This window comes from Hylobates moloch, unplaced genomic scaffold, assembly GCF_009828535.3.
Source record: "Hylobates moloch isolate HMO894 unplaced genomic scaffold, HMol_V3 SCAFFOLD_8, whole genome shotgun sequence".
NCBI classification, from domain to species: Eukaryota; Metazoa; Chordata; class Mammalia; order Primates; family Hylobatidae; genus Hylobates; species Hylobates moloch.
In genome coordinates this window covers 119,221,993-119,234,235 of record NW_026652283.1, presented here as the reverse complement: position 1 = coordinate 119,234,235, position 12,243 = coordinate 119,221,993, and the positions used below count along the sequence as shown (strand labels likewise).

Genomic DNA, 12,243 nt, shown 5'->3' with positions numbered 1-12,243 from the left:
TCAGTTTTGTTCTATAACAAAAGGCTAAAAATAAGTATTTAAAGAAAATAGTGCATACTATATTTTATTTGCTGATATTCATGATGATTACCAGATTATTGAAATTTATGAGTAATTTTGCTGTAAATAATCCTATTTTCTTTGTTTAAACACACACACACAGATTTCACACTCACACCTTCAAAGCCACATAATAGAATATTTAGGTTAAACCTGCAGCTGCTAGTTGAAATGTTGCTTCAGGAGTTTTATCCTCCTAAAAAGCTGTGTCCTAAGTCACATTCCTCTCCAGAAATGTGGACATGGACCATATTCCAGTCCCTGAGACACTGTTTCAGTCACACGTGGCACCCCAGACCCTTGCCCACCTGCATCCTGGTCATTCATCCTCCTCCTCATGGGGTCATTTCTTGATCCCTATTAAGCATTAAAAGGGGATTAAATATCTCTCTACTTGCAGCTAATGTTTTGCTTGTTTTGGCCAAGAACATTTTAAGTTTTAACAACCTGAGGCCATTGGAGTGGGACCGTGGGCAAAGGTCAGGACAGGCTGGCTACTAAAATGGCCTGTCATGGACCTTGTACGTGAAGGTTGAAGGATTCTGGTGCTCTCTGGTGCCATCGCTGTTAGTCATTGTGCAGCACAGAAATATTTTATTTAACAAACTCTGCAGATTCCTGTACTTCAGGGGTGGGCTGCCTTCTGCCTAGTGCTCTGCATAGATCCTGGGGCTCTCGTGGTCATTTATGTGTAGTGAAGCTGCTCCGCTCACCTACAGATTGTCCTTCTCCACAGAATCCCTCTCATCCTCCCCTCATGCCACGGAATGCAACAAAGGAAAATTAATAGTGAATCCTTTTGCCGGAGACCTGTGGATACTTAATTTTTAGAGATACTCAGTAAATATTTATTTATATTCACTAGCAGCAAGCAAATCACTTGTAAACGGGAAAAATGGTATAGTGGCGGGTAACATAAGCATAAACAGATTCTTGTGTTATTTCTTTGAATATTTTGCTTTTCTTTAAAAATGTAAATTTATTCTTAAAGTAATAGGAATTTATTACAGAAAAATTTGAAGAATGAAAAAAATTCCCAAATTGTCACCACTATAATACAGTAATGGTTATCACGTTAGTATACTTAGTGTATTTTCTTCCAGTCTAATTTTGGTGTGCAAATCTTTAATAGTTATAATAAAAGTGCACATAATTGTGTTTTTTCCTTTTTACTTTAGCCTTAGGTAATTATGATATAACAAACATATTTCCATATTGCAATATTATCACAACAATAATTTTTTACTGCATTAAATTTTATTATTTGGCCTTATATTTTTATTTTAACCTATTTTTGGTTAACACACTTTAGCAAATAGAATATCTTTGTATAATATATAACTTTATTCAAATTGCTTTTTGGGTTTTGTTGCTTTGAATTTTTAGAGTAGAATATTAAAGAGTGTCAGGAATTTCAGTAAACTTCTAATTTATCTTTCAGCTCTGTCATCAAATCTGGTAAATTGAGTGAGTGTAGGAGTGAGAGGTGTATAGTGTATATTAATTTACCAACTGTTGTTCCACTCAGGATCTCAGTTATACGTAACTTTATAAAGCCATATAAAATTTGAGTGAGGCAGTAATCTTTTTTACATCTAGAAATGGGCCATAGAACACCAGTTGTACTGGACAGCTAAGAAACTTATGGTAAAAAATGAAGGTTCTGTATTTGGAGCCCAAGGAAGTACACAGCAACGTTTGCGATGTGTGTGAGTGTGTGTGTTCTTGGGAGATGGGTTTTGATTTTCATCAGATGTTCAAAGAGATCGTGTGCCTACTGGCGTAGACATAATGTTTGCTAGTCGAAGGGAATGCTACTTTTGTGAGTTTGTTTATTGTTGTCATTCTCTCCCTGCCTCCCCTCCAAACTCTTCTCCTGCATTCATTATATCCAGAAATAAAACTCAGAAAAACTTACTTTTGGGTAAACAGTGATTTATCACATGCAAGTTTATAGTGATTAAAAAAATGAAAACTAAACACATATATGACATTGTTAATTGGAAATATGCATCAATTTATGTTGATTTTGGAAGTTTTCCCATTAAAATGAATAACTTAGTGCTATACTGTGGTAAAATATTTTTTTAAAAATACATGACCAGGGAGCGGATCATTCAGTAAATTTTCTGTTAATTCAAGTTATGAATTGGATGTGGAAATATGAAAATAGTTACCCCCTTACTCTATTATTTGGAAATGTGTAGATTTCCTAACTCCATTAAATTTGAGGCCTTCTAAGTTTTTGCACAGCTAAAGCAAAGAGATATTCTATGCAAATAATTGTAAATAAAATTATTTACCAATGTTAAGAATTCTCCTTCTTTAAAAGATAAAATCTTAGTCATTTTTGGTTATCAAATGACAGGAGCAACTTTTTTTTTTTTTTTTTTCACCTAACAGGTATACGAATGTGCAGTGACCACTTTGTTTTGAATAATCAGTATCCTTTTTTTTTTTTTTTTAAGGAATGGGCTGTTTCTGGGGAGCTGAAAGGAAATTCTGGGCCTTGAAAGGAGTATATTCAACTCAAGTTGGTTTTGCAGGAGGCTATACTTCAAATCCTACTTATAAAGAAGTCTGCTCAGGTAGGAAGAATTTGCTTTGTTGTATTACTAGGAGAAACAAGGGAGGGCTTGTAACTACTGTTGGGTGACGGGCTCTTTAAAATGGAAATTGTTTTTTTAAAAATGTTTCTTCAGTCTTTATTATTTTTGTATATATACTTGTGAGCCTCTGACTTTATGTGTTTAGAAGATGATAATCTTCCTGTGGAGTGTGCCATTTAGCTTTTGCTATGGAACAACCACTCTAAAACATGGTGGCTTAAAACTATCATTTTATTAGCTTGTAATTCTGGTGATCAGCAGTTGAGGCTGGGCTCAGCTTTGTGGTTCTTCTGTTAGCCTCACCTGGGATTTGCTCATGTGGCTAAGGTCAACCTGTGGGTTGCCTGGGGGCTAGTTGGCCTAGGCTGCTGTACTCTTAGGCCTGGCAATTGGTGCTGGCCGCTGGTTAGCGCTAACTGCCAGCTGGGGTAATGGGGATGATGGACCATATGTCTTCAGCACACTGGCCTGAGCTAATTCACATGGTGGTGGATGTAGAGAACCTAAGAGCAGCAAGAGAGGATGAGCCCCATTCTCTGTTTGTGTTACGTTTACTTTTATACCATTGTCCAAAGCAAGTCATATGCTCTAGACGAGAGCCAATATGGGATGGCTCCCCAAAGGCAAGGATATAGGCGGTATCAAGAATCAGGACTGTTATTGCAACAATCTACCACATGAGAAAAACATTTCAGATACTGGTTGTGTTTTCTGGAAGGAAAAACATCGAAAGCCATGCTATAATGCAGGGATCAGCAAACTATTGACTTGATTCATAGGCCAAATCCCCCTTGCTGCATATCTATATAAATAAATTTTTGTTGAAGCACAGCTATTCTCATTATTATTATTATTATATATTATCTATGAGTGTTTTCATGCTACAGTGACAGAGTTGAGTGCTTGCAACCAACTATGTGGTCTGCAAAGCCTAAAATATTTACTGTTGGGCGCTTTACAGGAAAAAAATTTACTGACCTCTACTCTCGGCTAACAGGATAGGCAGATGCCCTCATGGCATATTCTATCTTGAATACCAAATTACCTCTCTGGATTTGTTTCTGACCTTCAAGGATTTCCTTTCCTTTCCTAGCAGCTCAGATAGCATTTGAAATATTTTTCTAAAAAAAATTATATTCACCTTTTAAGAGGTCTTAAAAGGGAGGGAAGTATCAGGAGCTATAGTCCACTACATTGACAAAAATGGGATGTAAAATGTAAACAGTTTTATCTTCTTAAAATAAAGGCTTAAATAAGTGTGGTTTGTGGAGGATGTGCTCAGCCCTCCAAGGGCACCGTGAATGATGGAGGGGAAAAGCTGGAGTGTGGGAGCTTGGTGAATAATGAGCGTGTTGATGTGTTTGCTACAATACGAATTCTATTTTTGAAATAAAATTTGAGCTGTACAACAATGAAAATATTATTAAAATGTGCATATTCTTATTTTTTCTTGCTCTAGAGGAGGATGGAAATATTCTGATTGGTATGGAGAATGTGGTGTAACAAACAAATATTTTAATGGTTAACCTTTTTTTTTTACTTCTGTTTCAAAATTAAATGCTTATGCATAGCTATAAATAGACTCAAATGAATCCTGGAGATCACCCAGGTGTATCCTCTCAAGTCTTAGGAATGGAAATGAGTAGATTCCTTCCTGTAATTCCAGACATGACTTAATGGCCTAAGAGAAAAAGGTTGCTAAGAAAACCCCCAAATATCTACTGCTTTGTACCAATTATCCTCAACCAGTAAAATGTTAACAATCAACTCGAATATTGTGATTCCTTGTTTGCTCGAACCCTTTTCAGTTCGGGTGTTTACCTTAATAACAACATGATAATTGCCATGTGTTAAAGTCATGCTGTATGCCAGACCCTCTAATAAGCACTTTTTCTGTCTTTGCTTTTGTCTAAGCAGTTCCATGAAGTATGTCAGTTTCTGTCTTTTACAGAGGGAGTGTTGAGGCTCAGAGAGGATAAATAACTCACCTAAGGTCATACCTAGCAGGAATCCCTACCTCATTAGCTCTCAGCTCAAAGTCTATGCCATTGACTGTGGTGTAACTCTCCCAGCTGTCATCATATCCCAGCCATTCTCCATTCATCCCTTTGCACTTCCTTCCACCAAGTCACAAATTCTCTTTCATATGTATCCCTCTGCTATATTTTTCATTATATTAGTGTGCTTTTAAATGATTAAGGAGAATGCCAAGGAAATTCTTTTGTCTTTCTTACGTTTAGAAGGAAAAAAGGCAGAGCCAGTTCATGCAAACAGCTGGTGTGTTAGAGGCCTCTAGCAGTGGCAAAGTACAGAAACCACGGAGACTGGTGAAGAACTTGATTTGATACGAACACTACCTGCTAAGTTAACAGTAGCATTGGGAAGCATGGTTGTCATGGAAACTTGTTCCTGATTGGAAATGGATAGTTATAGGGTCTTACCCAGTCACAGAAGGAGAGATGATTTCTTTCCTTAGGCTTTTTTTGTTGTTGTTGTTGTTCTGATCATAAAAGGGAAAAACAAAAAGGCAGAGAGGAGCTATGATAGAAAGGTCCCTCTCGCACAGAAGTGGTAGAGCCTTCAGATCCCTGGGAATAACAGGGAAGGAGAACAAATAAGGTCCCTAGCTAGAGTAATTACGGTAACCAGCTAATTAAAGATTTTTGACCGAGGAGAGGAGTGGGGGAGACATAAAGCAGGTTACACTGGCGGGCCTCCCCTCTGAAGCCTCTGGTGCTCAAAGCCTTGGTGAACAAGTCAGCCCTGGAGGGGTCTGACTTAAAAGAAGGAAAAAAAAAAAAAAAAACCCCAAGGCTCTGGTAAGATGCATAGTAATTGCTGAGATCCAGTGTGGGAGAAATACTAGTCTGTACTCTAGTATTTGCCTTAATTTCAAAATTGCTTTCTCTTGTGCTTGCAGTTAAGTTTGTAAAACTTTGATCACAATCGGTGAATATTTTGTAAAGATTTTTACTTTCATTTTGTCAAGAAAAGAAGCATAGAGACCTGGATTGTGTGCAAATTCCTTCTCTCATAAAGCAGTATGCTTGAGCTTAAGGTACCATGTGGTTTCTTGGGGCAGATGCCAGAAGTATGGGAGGAGGGGTTAACAGAATCCACAGGGCCGGCTTTACCACTGCTCTGTGCAACCTCTTGTGTGATGACACACATCAGAGCTTCCACAAGCATTATCTCAGCACACAGGTGGCTGAACACAGGCCAAGGAACCATCGGCTCAGGTTTGCTACCCCTGCTGTGCCAGTGGGTCGGCACAGCCTCAGTGGGTGGGGGGAGAAGTGAGCAAGAGAGTGTGGATGTGAGTGTAGAAGCAGTGTGTGTCCAGAGACGGTATGGATTAATGTCCGAATGGTATTTCTATGTGGACATTGATAGGCCAGTGACTCTGAACCCCAAATTGGAGTTGTGACTAGGCATATAGAAAAGATAACATGGCTTCTCATAGTAGCTGAGAGAGGAGGTGTCCCCATCGTGGGCTCACTAATGGGGCTGTTCATGGTGGGCAGTCTCCATTGCTTGGTGCCACTTGCAGCTGACATGTGTAGAGAATACAAGGGGAGAGTCTCTTAGGAATTTGGAATAAAGTCGCCCATTGAGAATGGCAGTATAAAATCAGCCTGCACTGAATCACAGTGGAGATGGACAGTCACTTGGAAGAGAGATTGGTTTCTGTGTCTGCAGGATTTCAGAGTAACCTAATGGAATGCCCTGACTATGTAAAAGGAACACAGGGTCTCAGTAGGAGGTTGCTGAGCTAGAACAGCCTAGGAGAGGGGAGGTCCTGGCCACTCTCTTTGGTGTTCTGGGCAGACCCACAGAGCCTGATACCCTGGCACTTTTAAGGTGTATCACTAACCTCGTGTTCTGATCCGTACTATGTAAAACTTTCTAATCTTTTGTCCTCCTGTGGGGATTATTTACAGAAAGAAAATGCAATGAAATCAGGTTAGTCAGGCAGACAATTCTAATTCTTATTTAGAATTCAATAAAATGCCTCTCTGAGATATATATCTTATCTCAGCCTATTGTGAGTTTAGTCTGCACAGGTCATTCTCTCCAAATTGAGTTAACCTTGGGTTGAGTTATGTGATGAAAACAGTTTTGGCCGGACCTCCATGATCTTCCAAGGCTTCAGTTGCCTCCTGCATTTCCCTGGAGATTTCCCATCCCTTGTGTGTGCCCATAATTGCATTTAAACCTGTTTTAAAAGTGAATGTAACTTTTAAGTAATCTATAATCTTCCCTTCCTCAGGTTCATTTAGCCCTGAACCAATAGCACACAGGCGGAGAAACTTTCCTCACCCAGATGTTTAGGGCCTGAATTCTAACCCGTCTGAAAGCCACCCACCACCAGCTTCTGCACCAGGCACCCAGTCTTGGCTGGGACACAGGGTAGCATCTCTCACGGCCAGCAGACCTCTGCTGGGCCACTGTTGCGATGCATTTCTGGTCTGTCTCTAAGAAATGTGCTGAGAAGTAATTCATGTCTTAGCGGCCACTGTTTTGTACCTAAAATGATGTCCAAAGATTCATCTGTCCATTTGTGTTTCCTACAAGCTCAGCATCTGGTTGGCACTAGAGAACCCAGAACCTGGACTGGAATAGCCGTGAGGAGCCTAACTTGTATACAGACCTTACTTGAATAAATTAAATATGCCACTTATTGGAAAGGTTCCACATGCAAAGCATTGCACCAGGTCCTAGAGGAAGGTTGGTTGTGATGTAAAGAATACTAGTTCGTGTCTTCCAGAATTTTCTCTATAGTCAAATGAAAACTTGATCTTTCACATTTGTTTTAAGGAGTTGGGCTGACACTGGTTTTCTCTTTACACATGCACACACACACCCTCAAACAGTTGTTATGCAAACCAACTGATTAACTGGCATGCTGTTGCTTTACTACATTGATTTTAGAAGTAATTGAGCTATTCAGATTCCTGAATACTCTGATAGAGAATTATTCTTACATTTTATAGTAACGACTGTACAGATGAAAATATGAAAAGACATTCTGCAATGGATAAGCATTCTGGGTTAATTTCAGTGCATTAGCCTAATATACAAATACCCCATTTCTGGCAAGAAAACCCAGGATGTTCATTCACTGGGTAATATCTTTTCATATTTTGCTTACAGATGTTCAGAACAATTCCATGTTTATTAGTCTATTCAAAAGCTTTTAGAAATCTGCACTGCCAAGTGGCACTGAATCCAGAAGCATGAAAGGAGCTGTACAAGTTTTCCTCATAAGATTTACACAAGCAGCACGGGAAATCTGAGGCCCAGACATTTCCTTATCAACAGAATACTCCGGTGGATTTTCAAGCGGGCTGTTCGGCAGAGGTTTCGAGCCAGGAGCCCAGGTGTGGGAAGAGCGGAGTGTGGGAGTCCTTGTGTGACCCTCTAGGGGTGGTGATGCAACTGACTGTATGGTCTGCAAAACCTAAAATATTTACTGTCGGGTGCTTACGTGTCCTGTCCTGAGGCCATTTCCTCTCTTGTAAAATGGAGCAATGCTGCTTGATGAAACCAGTCAAGTTGTGGTTGGATTCTTATTTGAAAATAAAATTGCTTCAAATCTGAGTATTCTACAAAATCTAGGATGCACACTTTCTAGCTCTTGGGCACGTCAAAGATGAACACGATGGATCGTGAAGCATTGCTTGGCAGGGCCTGGGCCAGCCTGTGGCAAGTATGCCTGGCACAGCACACGGAACCCATTTTCTCCTCTTCTTCATGTATGTTCTTAGGAGGTCAGGTCATGTCACCACCTTTTCCAAATGCGTGTGATTTTTTCCTTGATGCTTGAGAGCTCTAACTGAGCAAGGAATAATAATTTCCCCAGTAATGTAAGACAACTCAGTATACTTTTTTTTTTTTAAGTTTGACTTAATTTCTGAAGTGTTTGGGTGGAAGCGCATGTCTATGTATCTTACGTGAGATGAATGATCCCATTCTTCAAAGTAGGGATGAGTTCTGTTATTAGCAGATTTTATCAAGCAATGTAAAACTCATTCTAAATTCCTTGCAGACTGCATTAAATCTCTTTTTAGTGCATAGTCAGTCTTATTGTACTCATTTCAATGTCAGTCAAGGTAAATTACTAAGTTATTGACATACTCCTGAAAATGCGAGAATTCTGGTGTTCAGTTCTTGCTACAAGCAATTTGATCGCTTTTTATTCCTCTTATTTTAGGCATAAAATTGGACCTTAAACTTGTAGCAGGCAGGATAAAAATGCTTATCTCTCAAACCAAGAGGCAGAAAGCAGGCTTCAAGAGCAGAGACCCTTGACTCATACTCTTAGGACCAAAGATAACTGCTCACCCAACCCCATCTTCCCAACACCCCCATACAGGCAGCTGTGCAGGACAGATTAGTTCAGTGCATGGACCCATTGCTTGAGGAAAAAGTATAGGTAATGAGAAAACAGCTGGTTTTGTTTATTCTAAACCTCAGTCACCAGAAACAGCAAGCTTGGCTTCTCGACCAGCAGCACCCCTCTGAAGAGTTGACATGGGGGGACATAGGTCATGCGGAGGTCAAGGCATTTGAGACTTGGAAGGGCTTTAACCATCTTCCAATATAGCAGCTTTCAAACTGGGTGACCATGGCACCCTCAGGCTTTCAGAAGGGTTCTGCAGGAGCTGCAGAGGTTATAACGTTTGAACTAGGTAAGATTCAAGCGGCTTGAAGAGCACATTCACAGCTTTCACCTGTGTTATATGTTGATGTCCTGACTAGTAACCTTATTTTGAAAAGTTATTAAGAATGTTGGGAAACCTCCAAGACTGCTTTCTTTGTCAAGTAAGGGAACTGAGGCTGAGAGAGATGAAGTGATTTGAGAGATTTTAGTAGAAGGGTTGAAAATGTGCTTGTCTTCTCAGATCACAGTGTGACTAGAACACCCAAAAGAAGTTCAAATCATACACGCATTCTGCCCCTTTCAGTGAGGTTGACAGTCAAGGATTCAGAGTAGGGCTGGCTTTGGAGTGGGAAGTGTTAAGATTTGAAGAGATCATAGTTTTGTCATTTGGTTCCTATCATTTCTGTTAGGCTGGATTTTTTCCCCAGTATTGAGTCCTGGGGTTTCCTGATAGATAGTTCTTGTGTCTGCTAGACACTTTAAGTCCTGTCTGTGAGGGCCAGCAGCAGAGCTGAGGGCGTGACAATAAAGAGTGCCTGCAGGAGCCCAGGACTCAGGACTAAGAAAGGAAATCATTGAATGGGGGAGTGGTTTCCTTGCTCCCTCACCTCCCTCCCTCTCAAGCTTCTGCAAATTGGCTTCCTGGCCTGGGCTGGGGACTGCCTGGGCCTGCAGAATTGGGGCAAGTGGTCTGCAAATTGATTTGTCCACCAAGCGTGGCCTGCAGACCTTACATATAATAACCTGGTAGGCACCTGCTCCAGTTTTCAGTATACAAGGGTGATGGCATTACGATAAGTAAAACATGCACTCACCCAGTGCTATTGAATTCATAGTAATTATTCACCATCACATAGGTCCTTCATCCACTGGTTCTAAAATTTGAGTGACTCTAGGGGGGGCTCTCTGGCAGTATCTAGACAAAATCATGTGGTCTGTCATATTCTCGTAGGTATGAACCCTGTATGCTGATGAGTAGTTCAAAGTTGAAACCAAAGAGACATGTGCACATTTTGCTAGAGGTATCCCAAGTTTGCCCAGATATTTAAATCCAGGATTAGACCTTAGAGAGGGTGAGGATTTTCTATAGCTTCAAATAACTGAAGGCTGGCAAGCAGCAAAACATAGGGCCCCACAGTTCTGCTGTCCTCGAATGGTAAAAAGAGGCATTTAGTGCCTTTCCTTCCCCTTCAGGCCATTGGCTAAAGACTCCAACAATGTTGAGGTCTGTTCTTTGTCATTGAAGGGCAAGGGGTGAGTGAATTGGATGGTTTATGGACTTGTAGAGACTATTGCATGTGCTACGTGTTCTTCGTATGACCTTGATATTTTAATATTGTATAGCTTGTTTGGCTGTTCAACTCATCTCTCTCCTTGAACAGCTTAAATCACTGCTGAGGAACAGGTGCAGCGGTCAAAGATCAACAGACTGACAGACTTTAAGTAGTTAAATGTGTCAATATTTCATCATTTCTGGTGGTAAAATTCAAATAGGGTATTTAAGTAGAAAACAAATGGAAAGGAATAATAATAAAAACATCCTTTATACCCATTCAACAGTAGAAATAGGTTATTCTTTCATTGTTTTAGGATTATATTCTCAAAGACTTAGAAGGGAGATTAAGAGGAATTTGCTATAGCAAGCAGTTCTTAAAACGTAATTGCAAAAGCAGTTGATGAATGTGCCCACACTGATGTTTTCAAATCACATCTAATGGAGCTATAATGTAATATGAGAAAATAACCTTATGGGGGGCCAGGGGGTTGAGCTTCTCTAGGAATTTTATGGGATATGCTGGGTCTTAATTATTTCATAATGACTGACAATTTTTAGTGCCTTAGAATAAAGGTTTTTTTTTTCTAAGTTACATTAAAAATAAATATCTGGGTCAATTAGTGGCCCATCCATCTGCCAAGTGAAAATTGCAACAAGAGAGAAAAACACGGTCGCCCGTCATGGGAGTGAAGCCCCCAGACGTGAGCGGAGCGGCTTGGGAAGAGGTCACTGTTGTTTGCTGGGGCTGTGCCCCCGATCTGCCGGAGACTCCTCCGCCTGGGAGTCATTTACAAACCACCGAGGCCCCTCAGCTGCGGAAGAAGCTTTGCTTAATAAATCCTGGCCTCTGAGGCGTGGAATTGTGAAGTCTCTCAGGGAATGCCGAGGGACAGAACTAATTTCAGCGTGTTCTTTCTTTGAAAATGGGAGCTAGCATCACGTCTCTGGCTGGAGCGTTCTGATGAGGGTGACCACCTACCCACAACATGTTTTGAACTCTTTTATTTATAGTTGTTGCCTTTCTCCTTCTTTCTTGATGTTTCCTCTTCCTCCTGCTCCCCCTCTCTTCTCTTTTGCTTCTTCTTTTCCTTTAGTTAAGGATAAGTTGTTTTTTCCACTCTGGTTTATTGTTACAATGCTTAAAAGAAGTCACAGAAACTGGTGACTTAGCCCATAGTACACATCTTAGGTTTAGAGGAACAGCTGAAAACATAATGCTGTCAAAGGGTATTACAATAGTAGTTTCTATCCATGACCACTTTATAATCTGCAACTCATTCTACCTACTGATCTCTGTCACAGGCCCGTGAGATACAGCAGCATCAGTGCTGCCCCTCACAAAAGTGCCAGGGGTCAGGGACACTTGGAAAGTTACTCAGTGTGCCACCTGGCTCATTAGAGGTTTTGACAGTCTCCGCTGGTGGGATTGAAAATAAAACAGGGTTTATATTTAAGACTGTCTCCTTCTAAGCCTTCTCTTCAGTCATTTTCAGTAAGTGCATTTTCACATGTCTTTCGTGAGCATTTTAGGATAATTTAAAAATATTAAGCTGTGCTAGAGTTTTGAAAATGGCTTATAAAATCTAGAGATCTGGAACCGTTTAGATGGATGCGATCTACAGAAACACAAGATT

The 12,243-nt window shown here is 40.3% G+C and overlaps 1 protein-coding gene across 12 annotated transcripts in view; it reads left to right on the top strand.

Moving 5' to 3' along the window:
* MSRA (methionine sulfoxide reductase A) overlaps positions 1-12,243 on the top strand; it is a 374,966-nt gene that overhangs the window by 188,007 nt on the left and 174,716 nt on the right. For 10 of the 12 annotated variants that reach the window (XM_032162486.2, XM_032162485.2, XM_032162484.2 and 7 more), the window contains one exon: positions 2,529-2,648. The exons of 1 other annotated variant lie outside the window; for it this stretch is intronic. In XM_032162486.2, the coding sequence (XP_032018377.1) occupies positions 2,529-2,648 (120 nt within the window). Of the gene's footprint in view, positions 1-2,528; positions 2,649-4,869; positions 5,909-12,243 lie in introns of those variants that run through there. One more of the 12 variants, XM_032162491.2, reaches the window with a different exon arrangement.